At 36.4% G+C, this 16471-nt stretch overlaps 1 protein-coding gene across 1 annotated transcript; it reads left to right on the top strand.

The window, feature by feature from the left end:
- The first annotated feature begins 10517 nt into the window (after positions 1-10517).
- Positions 10518-11381, top strand: LOC119533416 (olfactory receptor 4K15-like). The gene has a single exon (XM_037835460.1). It carries the CDS (start codon positions 10518-10520, stop codon positions 11379-11381), a length of 864 nt encoding a protein of 287 aa, XP_037691388.1.
- The last annotated feature ends 5090 nt before the right edge of the window (positions 11382-16471 follow it).

Genomic DNA, 16471 nt, shown 5'->3' with positions numbered 1-16471 from the left:
ACTTGGGGTATTTGTCCTCTCTTAGCTTCTCCAGAGCAAGAGTCTGCTTTCAATGGCCATGTTCAAACTGTCTCTCATCTATAGCTCCTGTGCTTTCTTCAAAGTGTACCTCTTGGCCGTAGCTCCTCTTCAGACGTTCACTCACAGTTGCACTGAGTTCCTTCTGTTATGTCAGCTCATTTATATGGCTCCACTGATGAACTTAGACCCACCCTGAACAGGCAGAGCAACACCTCCATGGAAATTATCCAATCAGAGTCATCACCCACAGCTGGGTGGGGTGCATGCCAACGAAACATTCAAAGAATTACAATCTAGTCAACACTGATAATGTCTGCCTGCACAAGATTACATCAAAGATAATGGCATTTGGGGAACACAATATATTCAAACTGGAACACCATCTCACATCAATTAGAATGGCTACCATTAAACAAACAGGAAACTACAAATGCTGGAAAGGATGTGGAGAAATTGGAACTCTTATTCATTGTTGGTGGGACTTTATAGTGGTTCAACCACTCTGGAAGTCAACCTGGCACTTCCTTAGAAAACTAGATATAGAGTTACCCTTTGATCCAGCGATTGCTCTTCTTGGTATATACCCAGAAGATCTGAAAGCAGTGACATGAACAGATGTCTGCGTGCCATTGTTCATAGCAGCATTATTCACAATTGCCAAGAGATGGAAACAACCCAAATGTCCTTCAACAGATAAGTGGATAAATAAAATGTGGTATATACACACGATGGAACACTACGTGGCTGTAAGAAGGAACGATGTCGTGAAACATATGACAACATGGATGAACCTTTAAGACATAATGCTGAGAGAAATAAGCCAGGCACAGAAAGAGAAGTATTATATGCTACCACTAATGTGAACATTGAAAAATGTAAAACAATGGTTTGTAATGTAGAATGTAGGGGAACTAGTGATAGAAAGCAATTAATGAAGGGGGAATGATAACCCAATAAGAACAGATACACTATCGTGGGTAAATTTAATGTTCTAGGAATGCTCAGGAATGACTATGGTCTGTTAATTTCTGATAGGTATGGTAGGAACAAGTTCACAGAAATGTTGCTATAAGAGATTATTTTCTTGGGGTAGGGGAGGAACATGTTGGAAGTGAAGTAGTTATCTTAGGTTAGTTGTCTTTTTCTTACTCTCTTGTTATGGTCTGTTTGAAATGTGTTTTTTTTTTATTGTATGTTTTTTTAATCTTTTTTTGAAATAGTTGATTTGAAAAAAAAAAGTTAATTAAAAAAAATGAAAAAAATAGGCAGAGCCCCCTTGAGGAGCTGGTGGAGAATACAGGGGTGTTGGGCTTCCCCACCTCAATGGTTGTTGATGTGCTCACAGACATAGGGGACTGGTGGTTTGATGGGTTGAGCCCCCTACCACAGGACTTGCCCTTGGGAAGACTGTTGCAGCAAAGGAGAGGCTAGGCCTCCCTATAATTGTGCCTAAGAGCCTCCTCCCAAGTTCCTCTTTGTTACTCAGATGTGGCCCTCTCTCTCTAGCTAAGCCAACTTGGCAGGTGAAATCACTGCCCTCCCCCCCTACATGGGATCTGACACCCAGGGGAGTGAATCTCCCTGGCAACGTGGAATATGACTCCCGGGGAGGAGTGTGGACCCGGCATCGTGGGACGGAGAACATCTTGACCAAAAAGGGGATGTGAAGGGAAATGAAATAGGCTTCATTGGCAAGAGATACCAAAAGGAGCCAAGAGGTCACTCTGGTGGGCACTCTTAATGCACAATATAGACAATCCTTTTTAGGTTCTAATGAATTGGAATAGCTAGCAGTAAATACCTGAAACTATCAAACTGCAACCCAGAACCCATGGATCTTGAAGACGATTGTATAAAAATGTAGCTTATGAGGGGTGACAATGGGATTGTGAAAGCCATAAGGACCACACTTCCCTTTGTCTAGTTTATGGATGGATGAGTAGAAAAATGGGGAAAGAAAAAAAAAGAAAGAAAAAAAGGCACCCAGTGCTCTTTTTTACTTTAATTGTTCTTTTTCACTTTAATTTTTATTCTTATTATTTTTGTGTGTGTGGTAATGAAAATGTCAAAAATTAATTTTGGTGATGAATGCACAACTATATAATGGTACTGTAAACAATTGAATGTATGCTTTGTTTTGTATGACTGTGTGAATATATCTCAATAAAAATGAATTAAAAAATTTTAAAAAAATGGAAATAAAGAATGTTCCTCAGGGGGAAAAAAAAAAACTATCAGCAACTGCTATTATCATTGTTGTTTTCTAGGTTACTTGAAATTTTAAATTTGATTTCACTCAAACTAAAATTTGTAAAAGAATAGTGGGTTTGTGTTATTTTTAAAGGTAGACTTTTTCAATTTTCTATGTTTTTGTCAATTTCTAATTTTATATCATTATTGTTAAAAATTATGGCCAATAGCATTTCTACCACTTCAACATTTTTCATGATCCAATATATGAGAACATTTATCATTTTCAGGATCTTATAAATGACCTTTTGAGGACTGATAAATGATCAAGTCTTATAAATATTCAATGGCACATGAGAAGAGTCTCTCTTTAAAAGCCAAACACAACTCTATTAGAGCTGTCAAACAGTAGCTATGTACATTGTGACTTTGGCATATTTGTACACTTGCCCTATAATGGGCTGAAAGAAGTAATTAAATTCTAATACTAATGCATAACCATCTATACCATTCTATATCTCCTGTAGTTTTTATTTTAGGTATTTTGGTTGCAAATTATTGGTACATAATTCATGATGAATTTCCCTACAGATTGCACTCTTTATCACAATGAAATACCTTTCTTATTTTCCTATAGTGTATTTTAGAAGGTTATTGATTATTGGTTCAATGATTTTAATTGATACAGGGCTATTTGGATCATCTTTTCTCCGTGTGTAAGTTTTGGCAATTTGTGTTTTTCAAGGAATTTGTCCATTTCACACCTATGTTCTATTTGTGGGCATTATATTTTGATATCTCTGGGTTCAATATTAATGACCCTTTTTAAAAATTTCTGATATTGGCCACTTATGTCTTATTTCCTTTTTGGTTGGCCTAGTTAGAGGTTTTTCCAGTTTACTGATCTTTTCAGACTTATCTTTTATTTTTGTTGATTTCCTCTTGATTTCCCATTTTCAATTTAATTGATTTTGGCTTGAATTTTTATTATTTCTTTACTTCTGTTTAGTCTAGACTTAATTGCGTTTTCTTTATCTAGTTACCTAAGGTAACAACATAGTTTCTGGTTTTAATCTTTCTTCTTTCTAAGATATGCATTTGAAGCTATGAAATTCTAAGCTTTATCTGCATCCCACAAATTTTGATACATTTTACCTTCATATTCATTTATTTCAAAATACTTTTAACATCTTTTGAGACATCCTCTTTGACACATGGGCATTTTAGAAGTATGTTATTTAATTTCCAAATATTTTGGGATTTTCTGGCTATGTTTCTGTTATAGGTTTTCAGTTTAATTCCATTGCAGGTTGTGGATTTCTATTAGCTTCAAATTTTTAGTTTTTTCTTAATGGGCTATAAGATGGACTATCTTGGTGAATATTCCATGTGAGCTTAGGAAGAGTATATTCTGCTATTGTTGGATGTAGTATTCTATACATATCAATTAGATCCAGTTGATTGAAAGTGTTATTCAAATCACTTGTATCCCTACTGATTTTCTCCCTTGATTGATCTATCACTATCTGACACATGGGTATTGAACTCTTCTTTCAGTTGTATCAGGTTTTGTATCATCTATTCTGATGTTCTGTTTTAGATCCACATACATTTAGGATTGTTATGTTTGAGAGAGCACTGAATCATGTCCTTGTGTTGAACTGAAAGTGGAACTTGTAATTGATGACCTTGGATATATAGCTGAGGATACTTCAGGTGCAACCTGGCTTCTGCTTGCAGTTTATAGTAAACTGTAAGAGGAAAGGGATAAGGTGAGAATTAAACTCGTAAGCACGAAAGAACCAGAAAATAATGATTTTGAAAATTCTCAGCCTACTCAATAGCCTGCTCTGAGACTGAACTTCTGGGAACCCAGCTCCCAAAGAACCAGGCTCCATATAAGGGTTTAACTCTTTGATAAGAAGGTGTGGCTGAGTATGGATCCAGTCAATCATTTCAGAAGTCAGGACTGGAAATGCAGTTAACTAGGAAGGATCTATAGAAAAGTCTTTTATCTGGTGGTTTGAACCTCCTTGAGCTGTTCACAAAGCTGACAGAGTTTTTAGAAAATTTGTATAAGCAGAGCCACTTACAGCCTTGGCTGAAAGGGACAAAGAAGGGATAAATTAAAGGAAGAACTACTTCAAAGGCAGAATCATGGAAGCCAAGGTCTTGACTGAAAAAATCTCCTCTATCCAAGAGGCAGGGTCCTCTCACATGCACTTGAATGGGGCAGGCCAATAGCCCCAGGATTTAGAGGGGGCATGGCTCCCACTCCATTGGACAGTTTGGATGCTACCCCAATGCTCAGAGTGTGCAGTCTATGACCAGCTGTTTGGGAGAGTCTAGCCACCACCCAAAAAGTTGGAGATGGTAGGGCCTACACCCCAGTATTCAGGCAAAACTAAGCTGCAACCCCAGTGTTCAGATAGGGTGGGCCCTAGGGTTAGGCCCCAGCATTTGGAGAGAGTATGGTCACTGGGAAAGGTTTGGAAAGGGTGGGGCTGCATCTCCAGCAGGCCCAGAGGACTATCTATAGATTACTCTGAAATCTAATGTAGTTCACCCTTGTGGGTTCCAGACTTGCTTGGGAAATTTAACCCATATTTACCTTTCAAGTTCTCCCTTTTAGAGTGGGAGTATCTATCCTATGCCTATCCCTCCATTGTATTTTGGAAGCAGGTAATTTGTTTTCTAGGTTTCACAGAACCACTCATGGAGAAGAATTTTGCCCCAGATGGAACATGCCCATAAGTCACTTTGATAAGACTTTTGATTTAACGTTGTTCTAAATAGAATTAAGGCTATTTGGATGATATGATGGAATGAATGTATTTTGCATGTGGAAAAAACCTGTTCTTTTGAGGTCTAGAGGGCCAACTACAGTAGATTAAGAATAAACAGGTTCTTAATCTCCTTCTTTTGGGTGTGAACCCACTCCAAATAGGAGCTTTTGAAAAGGTTATCTTTAGCTAAGGTGTGGCCAACTGAATTAGGATGAATTTTAATCCTATTACTGTAAGCCTTGTAAAGAGAAAGACAGGAGAGGAGCAGGAACACAAAAGTCAGCAGGAATCTGGGAGAGAAACGTGAGGATATCACCACATGATGAGAAAGCCAAGGAACCCAAGGATTACCAGCCACCCAGAATGCTACAAACCCCAAGAGGAAGACAGCTTCTGAAACTGTAAGCCATAAAGTCATGCTGTTTAAGCCAACCAATTATGTGGTATTCGTCACAGCAGCCTGGAAAACTAGGACAAAGATACATCCTATACTCTATAACAATTTCTTAACTTCTCTATTAATTCCCTTCCTCCCACACAAATTTCATGGTATATAAATATCAACTTCCCATAGATGTTCCCTGAGGTTTTCAGAAAATTTTGCATAGTTTCCAGAACATTAAAGGTTTCTTAGACAACTAATACCTGGAACTTCTGGACTCCTAGGGCAATGGCAACTCAGCACCAGAAGGAATGCCTTCTATACAGTCTCAGTGCTCCCATATGCCAGGTTAGAGAAGTCCTCCTGCTCTCCCCAATCCACAATCCCGTATCCTCCTAGATTAAAGGACAAACTCAGACACAGATAATTATATGACTGTAATTAATAGGAACTTCCTAACAGGATATTGGTTGCTAACAATATTGGTTGCTAAAAGCTTATGTCAGGAAGAACCTAAAAGAACAATATGGAGTGAAGCCATTTACTTTCTCTGATTTTTTCAGGTCCCCATGGTTTCCCCCTTTTCAGAGAGAGTTCTACCTTGAGCTATTTGCTGATAAAAATATAAAATTTTGGAACTTGGAAATTTACTTATCCCTACTTGAACAACATGTGCTTTGAAAGGTATCACAGTATTATTAATCTGGTTATTAATATCAATTAATTAATGCAGTATTATTACTACCTTGTCATTTGTTAACAACATATACTATCAGGAGCAACTTTTAAGGAAAGCAGTGAGAGTGAACAAGGATGGGCTTTGGTTATAAACCACAGTACTCAGGTCTCTTTCATTTTTAGTTCTACTCACAGTGACTAGAACATGCAGTAAGAAAATTTCCCGATAAAAGCCTCTTGATTTCATTAGAGAAAATTAGGTCTTTCAAACATACGATATTTTATAATTATACTCTCATTTTCCAAACTTTGCTATCTGCCAGCACTATTGAAAGCAGAAAACTTCTACCTTTTATACACTATGAGGGTGAGCCCACAATAAATCAAAGGAAAATTTAAAAAAAAACTTATACAACACTAGTGATAAGGAGGCTTATAGAACATATTTTTACATGGTTATTAGGCCTCATTTCATCTTTTTCAAAATAATACTTAAAAGCAATTACTTCACTAAATGCACAATTAACCATGCAATCCAGCAAACCCACACTTAGATATTTACCCTAGTGAAATAAAAACTTATGTTAATATATAACCTTAAAGGAATGTTTATAGAGGCTATATACTTAATCACTAAAAACTGAAAATAACTCAAGTGTGTCTCAACTGGGAAGCAGATCAATAAACTGTAATATGTCCATACAGTGGAACACTACTTAGCAATCCAAATAAAGAAACTACTGACACACAAAACAACGTGGATGAATCTTAAGCTCATGATACTATGTGAAAAGAGCCAGACTCAAAAGACAGTATACTGTATATTCCATTTTATGATTTATAAAGGACAGAAGAGAGAACAGTGATTGCCTGGGGAAGAGATTGGGGAATGGGATGACTATAAGTGGCAAAGGATAATATTGGGAAATGAAACTATTCTATTCTGATGGTGTGGTGGTTACCCAGATGTATGTACATAACTACAGAACTATATACTTAAAAGCTTAAACTTTACACATGTAAATTTACCTAATTAAAAATAAAATATTAATTTATGCTATAAAGCATTTCTAAACTGAAAAATTTACTTTATTTTGCATTACAAAGATCTGTATTGTTTTTCTACATTCATAGAAATAATATATTCGCTCAGCCAAAACAAATGCTTATCTAAACTGATCTCCTTCCCAAGATGCTACCTCTCATAGTTCCTTCACTTATTGGCTACATAACTTGGACTAATCCCTCAGTCTGTTTTAACTCCTTTTCTCATTGGCAAGTAGATCTAAGTATTATGATTATAAGAGATAGTGCCTGAAAAGGGTTTTGTGGCAACCAAGCAAATAATTTTGCATTGAATCTATATACCCAGACAGAGACGGTTATAAACACTCAAACCCAGGTCATAATAATGGCTGGGTGAATAAATTCATTTAAACACTTTGAGATCTAGAAATGAAATGCATAAAGACTGAGAGGGAGACAAACAAAGAGAGAGGAGAAGGGTAAGGTTAGTAAGGGATCAGAGAAAAGAAAGGGATTAATGATAGTTTTCTGCATCTAATTAATTTAAAATCAAAACAAGAAACAAACAAATAAAACATGATTCTCCAATGATATATGTCAGTACATATACTCATCATTATCAACTAGAATGGTAATAGGATTCACTCCAAGCTGTGGATAGTTTTTAATTCCAGAAAGTAGATAAAATGGGAAAGGGCATATGAAGGGGGATCTTAAAGTTTGCTGCAAATGTATCTATATTTTTGAATATTAGTAAATCTCAGGTATTCATATGTTATTTCTTTAATCAAGTTGTGCATTAGAATATATATTCCTATTATCATTTCATCACTCAGAGAAGTGCCACAATAAGGTATTAATCAGTTGTGATCAAACTGTTAATTTCAGGAATCTGCTCAACAGAGCATAGAGAGTGCTGAGACCTAGATGTTCCTCTGAAATCTCAGGAACCAGAAGTTTCAAGGTTGTCCCTTAAGTCCTGGACAGAGTTGCAATGAGCCAATGATCAGTTGACTGTCACCTGCCCATCTACATAACTCATCAAACTTCTGCTGGAACTGGAATTGACAACTTAATCTGATTTTATGACATGATAGATAGAGACCAGAATGAAGAAATTTATCTCCTTCTAAGAAACATCATGATGTAAATGTATTTTCCTTTTACATTTTAATTTACCTTTTTTAGATGCATTTTACCAGTTGAATTTGAATCTAGCTTTGAAAAGTCTGCATTATTAGATGATGTTCTCAGTTCAGGGAACGTTAGAAGCTAAAGGATCCCCAGGGAGTATGATATGAAAACTCTTTCCACATACTATGCCCTATTTTAAACACAGACCTGGAGAGTTGCCAATCAAGAGGTTACTCTTTATAATGAAGACATGTCAAACTGAGGAGGATGCACTGCCACCTACACTGGACACAGTGGAAAATAAATTGGATTTCATTTCAGACTTATGGTACAATACAGAGTAAGTCTTATCAGTGAAGAAGGATCAGGTTTCAGAGATGTTCCCCTTAGGGTAAGTATACAATTTTTGAATTTTAAAATTTAATCTGTCCCCTCCAAGTTAAGAGGAAATTGTTTTTGTTGTTATTTTTTATTCTGTACTGTTTTTCCCATACGTACCTATTGAGGTTAGAGTTCTGAATGTATTATTTAGTTGATGTGCTTACAGTGAATATTAAGTATTTTCTCCCCAACTAATCTTTGGAATTTCAGAATTCCTTCAGTAGAGCTTCAAAAAATAACAAAAGCATTGACCCCCCACTATTTTAGAAGTTCCCAGATGCCAAGTTTGAGGATTATCTGTTTTCACATCCCTCCACCCTTTCCTATTTTCTAATCCTTATGGATGTTGCATGTTGTACCATTTGCTCAAAGCAGGAAATGCATAAAAACCCCAGTCATTAACAGTAATAGGGACAAGCCCAGTCAAATATGAGGACAATGAAGTCAAAATGATTGTAATATAAACATGAACATCTTTTCCTATTATTATTGGCCATTTATATTTATTTGTAAATGCCTCTACATAGAATAAAATCTCTTATTTCTAAAATCTGATTTATTTTCTTAGTCTTCTCAAAATAAACATTTTTACCAGACATTCAAGCAGGAAATTTATATTATGGCTTTGAGGTCGAATAGACCTAATTTGTATTCTAGCTCTGCCACTTTCTAGCAGTTTGACTTGCAAAAGTTAAGCTTTCTCATCTGTCAAATAGCAATAAATGATGTAATTATTAAAATTGGTAATGTTTGTAAAGTGCTTTGAATAGCACCTTGTACATCATATGTGCCAGTTAGTCAACATTCAGTTTCTTACTCTCTGCCCTGAAAACTGTTATAGGAAAAATATAGAGATGTAGAAATAAAGAGAGATGAAGGAAGAAAATAAGGGATAGAAGGAGGGAGGGGAAGGAGAGAGCAAAGAAAGAGGAAGGGAGGGAAGGAGGGAGAAAGAGATAAAAGGAAGGAAGGAAGGAAGGAAGGGAGGGAGGGAGGGAGGGAAAGAATTTGGCAGAATTTCTGACTTAAGGAAAACGTATTTTCTACATTGGTCAACTTAATTAATACAGATGAATAGTTCAAGAACAAATGAACTTTCATTTTATATTTTCTCCCAGGACATACAGTTATGAGCAAAATTAGCTTTTATGTGTCTGTCATACAGCTATTCTCAAAAATTAAGTCCTTCTTTTCAGAGAGAGCCAAAGATCAGTCACAGTATGTCAGTACTTGGTGTTTCCAGGTGAAGGAATAGGTTGTTTTGTGGAAATATCCTCTTACAAGAAGATTCAAAATGCAGGGAAATATCTAATACTAGAAATGTGTATTCAGCACCTGGGTCTCCTTTAGAACACAAGCATCCCTTCTGAAATCATTTACAGTAGACTTTGGTTCAGTTCAGTCTCTAATACATTCCAACTTACAAGTAGATATGTTTCTGAGAAGTGTGTTTTATATCAGAAATTTCACATTAGATTATGGTCTTGGAACAACTTTGAAAACAATAAGACCCTCCAAATATGTTTTAGAGATCTACATCCATGACATTTCCTTCCGATTTCTAGTAAAAGAGGGATATTCAAGGTTGGAGAAATTATTTATGGAGTATGGTGCCTCTCACATTTTAAATTGAATATTCATTATTGATATGCATAAGAAATACGCTTTCTGTGGGTAATGCATTTGGTCTGTCCTTTTACACTTAATTAACTCCTATTCTTGACCTTATGGCTGTGTACTTTTGTAAATTCAAGAAACAGTTATTTTCCATTTGGAGTGTATAAGGCTAAAATTTAAATTTTGCATAGTAGACGTACTTGTCTGCTCTCTAGTACCTGACTATTAAGTTCTCCTTTCTATTCTAGAAGTGCTTAGATCATCTCTTTCTTTTTGGGTCACATTGAAACCAACTGGACTAAATGAAAGAAGCAAATGTATCTGTGGTGACTGAGTTTATTTTTCGTGGACTTTGTAATTCAAAGGAGCTCCAGACCTTCCTCTTACTGCCGTTTTCTATACTCTACCTGATGACCACTGTAGGCAGCTTTCTTTTCGTGCTCTTAATCATGACTGACTCCCATCTCCATTCCCCCATGTGTTTCCTCTTAGCCAATCTCTCCTTTGTTGACTTTTGTCTTTCCTCAGTCACCACTCCTAAACTTACCACAGACTATCTAAAGGCTAATAAAACCATCTCTTTTGGCGGCTGCATGAGCCAGGTCCTCTGTGTGCATTTCTTTGCAGGAGGTGAGATGGTGCTGCTTGTGACAATGGCCTATGACCATTATGTGGCCATATGCAAACCACTCCATTTCTCCAGCATCATGAACAGAAGAAAGTGCATCTGGCTAGTTTTAATACCATGGATCATTGGCTTTGGTCATGCCATAAGACTACTGGCTATGATTTTGGATCTGTCTTTCTGTGGACCCAGAGTGGTGGACAGCTTTTTCTGTGATATCCCTTTGGTGATCAAACTAGCCTGCATGGATACTCACACTCTGGTAATGTTGATAAATGCTGACAGTGGGTTCTTGGCCACAACCTGCTTCATTCTCTTGCTGATCTCCTACACCTATATCCTACTAACTGTGCGCCTTCACTCTAAGGACGGGGCATCAAATGCTCTCTCCACCTGCACTTCCCATATCTCTGTGGTGGTGCTGTTCTTTGGTCCCTGCATTTTCATCTATCTGTGGCCACTCAGCATCACAGTTTCTTGCTGTGTTTTATACAGTGATCACACCTCTCCTGAACCCAGCCATTTACACACTGAGAAATAAAGAGATTAAGAATGCCATAAAGAGACTGATAAGCCAGCACATAGGTTCAGGAAATAAATTTTAGATATCTCTTGCATTCAGAAATCTACTCTGTGCACTCCAATTTGGGCACACTTTGACCTGTAAAGTGAACTGGAAATATGCACTGTTCACATCAGTAAACTATGAGTATTCCCAGATATATATATTTTTCCCCTTCATTAAAATATGTTCCAAAATCCAATGTTTACATTACTTCCTTTTAGAAAGAATCGTAACTCTGCATACATCTTCATTTGTAAATGCTCCAAGATTACCAGGTAATAATAAAAATGATGATAAAAATGATCATTGCTACCATTTGTTAAACACATTTTACCCAGGTTATGTATTTCTTAAAAAGTCTCTTTGAGTTAGTTATCACTATTCCCATTTTTTAAATGCATGATTTATCTACCCTAACCCTAACTTAGCTAGAGAAAGTATTAAAAATGTTTGAAGAATTGCATCCAGTTAGAAGAAAAGATAAATGAATCTAACCACAATATATTGCCTCTGTACTCCACAAGCTCAGCTCCCTTAATTGAAGCTTTCAGGTTTTATCAATTTAATTAAAGGTTGAGTTATCCTTGAAAATATTTCCTTAAATACACAGATAGAAGTGTTCGTAATCCTTTGAAATATTGTTTCTTCTCCCTTGTTAATAAAGAAGTTTTATTATTATAGACAAATCTTAAATAAAGAAATAAGAAAAGGAAACATGAGCATGGGGAAGTATGGCTTGCTTCAAAGTAAAAGAAATTTACGCTAATGAGAAGAAAGCCAAGGAGCAATCATCAAAAACAACAACAAAAAAATAAAATTGTCAATTCATTCAATGCTCAAATAGTCTGCATGTTGCTGGGATATACCAAACCAATTTTCTACTTTCTAAGGAAGTTCTCACCTCACCTCAATTTATACATATTCATACTTACACATTCCTTTATATGTTTTAATATGTTGAGTATGTGCAGTGGTTGTTATTGTTACTAGTGTGAGAGAAGGAAAGGCCAGTTATACCAGCATTGTGAGTCTTTTAAACAAAGTTGCCTGTGTAATATTGCATATTCAACACCACTTGATGATGTGTGTCTTTTTTTGAATAAAATTATACTTGTGAACCTTTACAATATCTTAGTTTCTAGTTTACATCCAAGAAGAGAAGAAAGTAATGATTTCTTGGCTTTTGGACTCTATACTACACCCTAAAAAGTTAATTAAAACAAAATCATATTTGTCTCTATGCCAATAAATAAAGGGTTTATAATTTCTAACTCATTTGTTTTTAATTTTTGGCCTCATAATTATTTCTTTCATTCAACTTTCCATAGGTTAATTTTTTGAGACATATACTTGAATGACAGATATGCAGCTTTTCTTTTTTGAAATATTTGTATACATGTCCCTGAAATCATGACTTTACCTGCATTCCATATGTTCCATTATTATATTTTTATTAGCATTCAGCTCAAATTTACTTTTTTTTAATTTTCACTGCGATTCTTTTTTCTCTTTTTTTAATTCAATTTTACTGAGATATATTCACATACAATACAATCATCCAAAGTGTACAATCAACTGTTCACAGTATCATCATATAGTTGTGCATTCATTACCCCAATCTATTTTTTTGAACATCCTTGTACCAGAAAAAGTGAAAATAAGAATAAAAAAGAAGTGAAAAAGAACACCCAAATCATCCCCCTCACCCTATTTTTCGTTTAGTTTTTTGTCCCCATTTTTCTATTCATCCATCCATACACTGTATGAAAGGAGTATGATCCACAAGGCTTTCACAATCACAGTCACCCCATGTAAGCTACATTGCTATACAATCGTCTTCAAGAGTCAAGGCTACTGGGTTTCAGTTTGATAGCTTCAGGTATTTACTTCTAGCTTTCCAATGCATTAAGACCTAAAAAGGGTTATCTATATAGTACATAAGAATGCCCACCAGAGTGGCCTCTTGGCTCCATTTAGCATCTCTCAGCCACTGAAACCTGTTGAGTTGGCTTAGCTAGAGAGAGAGGGCCACATCTAAGCAACAAAGAGGTACTCGGGGAGACTCAGGCACAATTATAAGCAGGTTTAGCCTCTCTTTGCAGTAACAAGCTTCATAAGGGCAAGTCCCATGATAGAAGGCTTGGCACATCAAACCGCCAGTCCTCAATGTTTGTGAGAACATCAGAAACAATACAGGTGAGGAAGCCCAACACCTCTGCATTTTCCCCCAGCTTCTCAGGGGGGCCCTGCATATACATTTTAATTCTCCATCCAAATTACTTTGACATGTGTCTCTATTTCACACTAACCTATGCAAACCTACCAGGTCTCACTTCCTATTAAAAGTTCCATGTAATTATGGTATTTGAACATACTGTACGAGTTAAATTGTTTAGGAAATATAGATCTTACACCAACTAAACATCTCTTTCCTTGTTCTCACATGGAATTTGAAGTTTTAAAATGCAGTCAGTATTGTCCTTTACCCTTTGGCCCCGTTTGCCTTAGTCCTAACCACATCTACTACATTCATATCTCTAGACAAAGTCTGGTCTCTTTTTCAGCTTGTTTAACCGTTGCTCTACGTGCTAATACTGACATTCATATCTGCTGAGTTCTAGCTCTGAGTTCAGATGTCACACAGATCCCTGAATTTCCAGGGATCAATCAGGTTATACACTAAGGGATCCGCATCTTGGAATCTGGAGATAGCCATTGCAATTCAGGAATAGATGTGACTGCTGTAAGAGCTTACAATCTAGGGACCATTACAATAAGCATTCCTCTGATAAGCTGTGCTCTAAGGCTCAATTCTGAGTTTACACATTGTAGTTAGTCCATATTGATGAGGCGTTATAGTGTGTTCCTTTGTTTCTGGCGTAGTTCACTCAAAATGCTGTCTATAGATTCCATTCACATCATTGCCTGTCTCACACCTTCACTCCTTCTCCCAGTTGCTCAATATTCATTGTATGCACACACACCAGTTCACCATTCTGTTCCTCAGTTGATGTACCCTTAGGCCACCTCCACCCATTGCAAATCATGCATACTCTTTCCATAAACACCAGTGTGAAAATGTCCATTCATGTCCCTGCTCTCAGATCCTCCAAGTAAATGCCCCCAATGGGGTAACAGGAGCTCAAGGCACCCACATGTTTAACTTCGTGGAGAACCAGTGTGATTCTTTTTTAAACATGTATTACTTAGAGGTGAATTATGTTGAACTGGTTGAGTTGAATCAAATTCATATGCTTAGAAACTAGTTTGCATTTCTTGTTTAATACATTTAGAAAATTAAGAATCCTGAATGTGATTATTTAAGCATCTCAGATTATTAGAAAATTAAAAATAATGAATGTGATTAAGCATCTCAGATTATGAATATTGTCATTATAAATGCTTTATTTGACAAATCTCCATACCCCTGTGTCACAAGACCCTGCCAAAACTCTGTTCTCATACCCTATGGAATGTCTTTGTCCTAACCCTTATAAACCACCCCTGGCATACCCTGCTCTTTGTGGAGTGCTAACTTCCATCTTTTTCAGCTGGCTGCTGCCAGGAAGAACTCTCTCCTGTCTGTAAGTCCTATTAAACTCACATCTAAGTCCATGCCTGTCATGTTCTTTGGTCTTGGGGGTGAGCTGGGTTGGAATAGGATTATTAAGGGTTACTGCCAAAAATTGACTAATCAAGCAGCAAACAAGCTTGCTGCCAGCACCAAATCACCTCCCTAGCCCCAAGACAATCACGTGGTGATAGGAAGTACTGTAAGTATGGGTCTATCTTGTCCTGAGGAGGAGACACTACAAAACTAGGGACAAAAGGAAAAAGAGTGTTTATTCAATATTAATATATAAATCCATGCTTTCATGTTTCTTAACAAATTGGCCACAGAAAATCTATAACTTCTTCCAATTTTGGTCAAGTATGTATATACAACAAATTATGCAATTGTATATTCACATTTCCTCTCTTTTGCTTAGAGTTTGTATTGCCAAGAGAGGAAGAAGAACAGGGAGTTCAATAGGGATAAGTACTGTTTGTATCCTTAGCACTGAACCCAGTATCTGGCATACACACCCATGTGCATGCATGCACACACATGCACATGCATTCAATAAGTATAAAATAAGTATTTATTGAAGGAATGAATGACTCATTCTCTATTTGTCCAGAATCTATGATTAGACCTGACTAGGAATGATGAATATTTCTGGGTTCAGTTTTGCAAAGAAAAGATCATCTTTCTTTTATATGGTATTTCTGCACTGAATTCTTGTCTTGCTATTTCTCCATTATAGACTGCACACTTCACACTCTGTATACATTCTCTGTATTTTCACTCTCATTATATTCTCATTATTTCAGAATCCACTGTTTTTCTTTCCCAGGATCATAAAACTTTGCATGCATAGATAGATACAAACATGAGTTTATTGTTGCTGCCAACAGCGGGTTCATGATCATGGGCACCTTCTTCCTGCTGATCCTTTCCTATGTCTTCATTTTGGTCACTGTTTGGAAAAAGTTCTTCAGGAGACTTACCCAAGGCATTTGTCACTTTGTCAGCTCACATCACTGTGGTTTTTCTGTTTTCATTACATGTTTTTTTTTGTCTATGTGTGGCCAACACCCCCACCATCAACTGATAAAAATCTGTTCATTGTGGATTTTGCTGTCACCCCTTTCTTAAATCCTGCCATCTATACTTTAAGGAACAAAGAATAAAGACAGCAGTAAAAAGATTGGGCAAAAGGAAATCTCTTGCTAGATTTTGCTGACAGGATTTATTTTGGGAAATTTAGAACTAAATGCTGGTCACCTCCACTTTAGTATCTCAAATTTAACATGTCCAGAATAAATTCATCATCTAACATCTTAAAGCTACTCCTGCTTCACCTTAAGAGCATGGGGCCCTCTGTAAATCTGTTGTACTAAGGATTGACATTGTTAAGGAGAGCAACACTGTCTCCCAAAGAATATTTTAATCTTCATATTTTGATTATTTTGCAAATAAATTAATATAATGATATTGTTTCTACTATGTACAAGGTCTGAAA

This window comes from Choloepus didactylus, chromosome 4 (genome assembly GCF_015220235.1).
Source record: "Choloepus didactylus isolate mChoDid1 chromosome 4, mChoDid1.pri, whole genome shotgun sequence".
NCBI lineage: Eukaryota > Metazoa > Chordata > Mammalia > Pilosa > Megalonychidae > Choloepus > Choloepus didactylus.
This window is presented reverse-complemented; position numbering and strand designations above follow the sequence as displayed.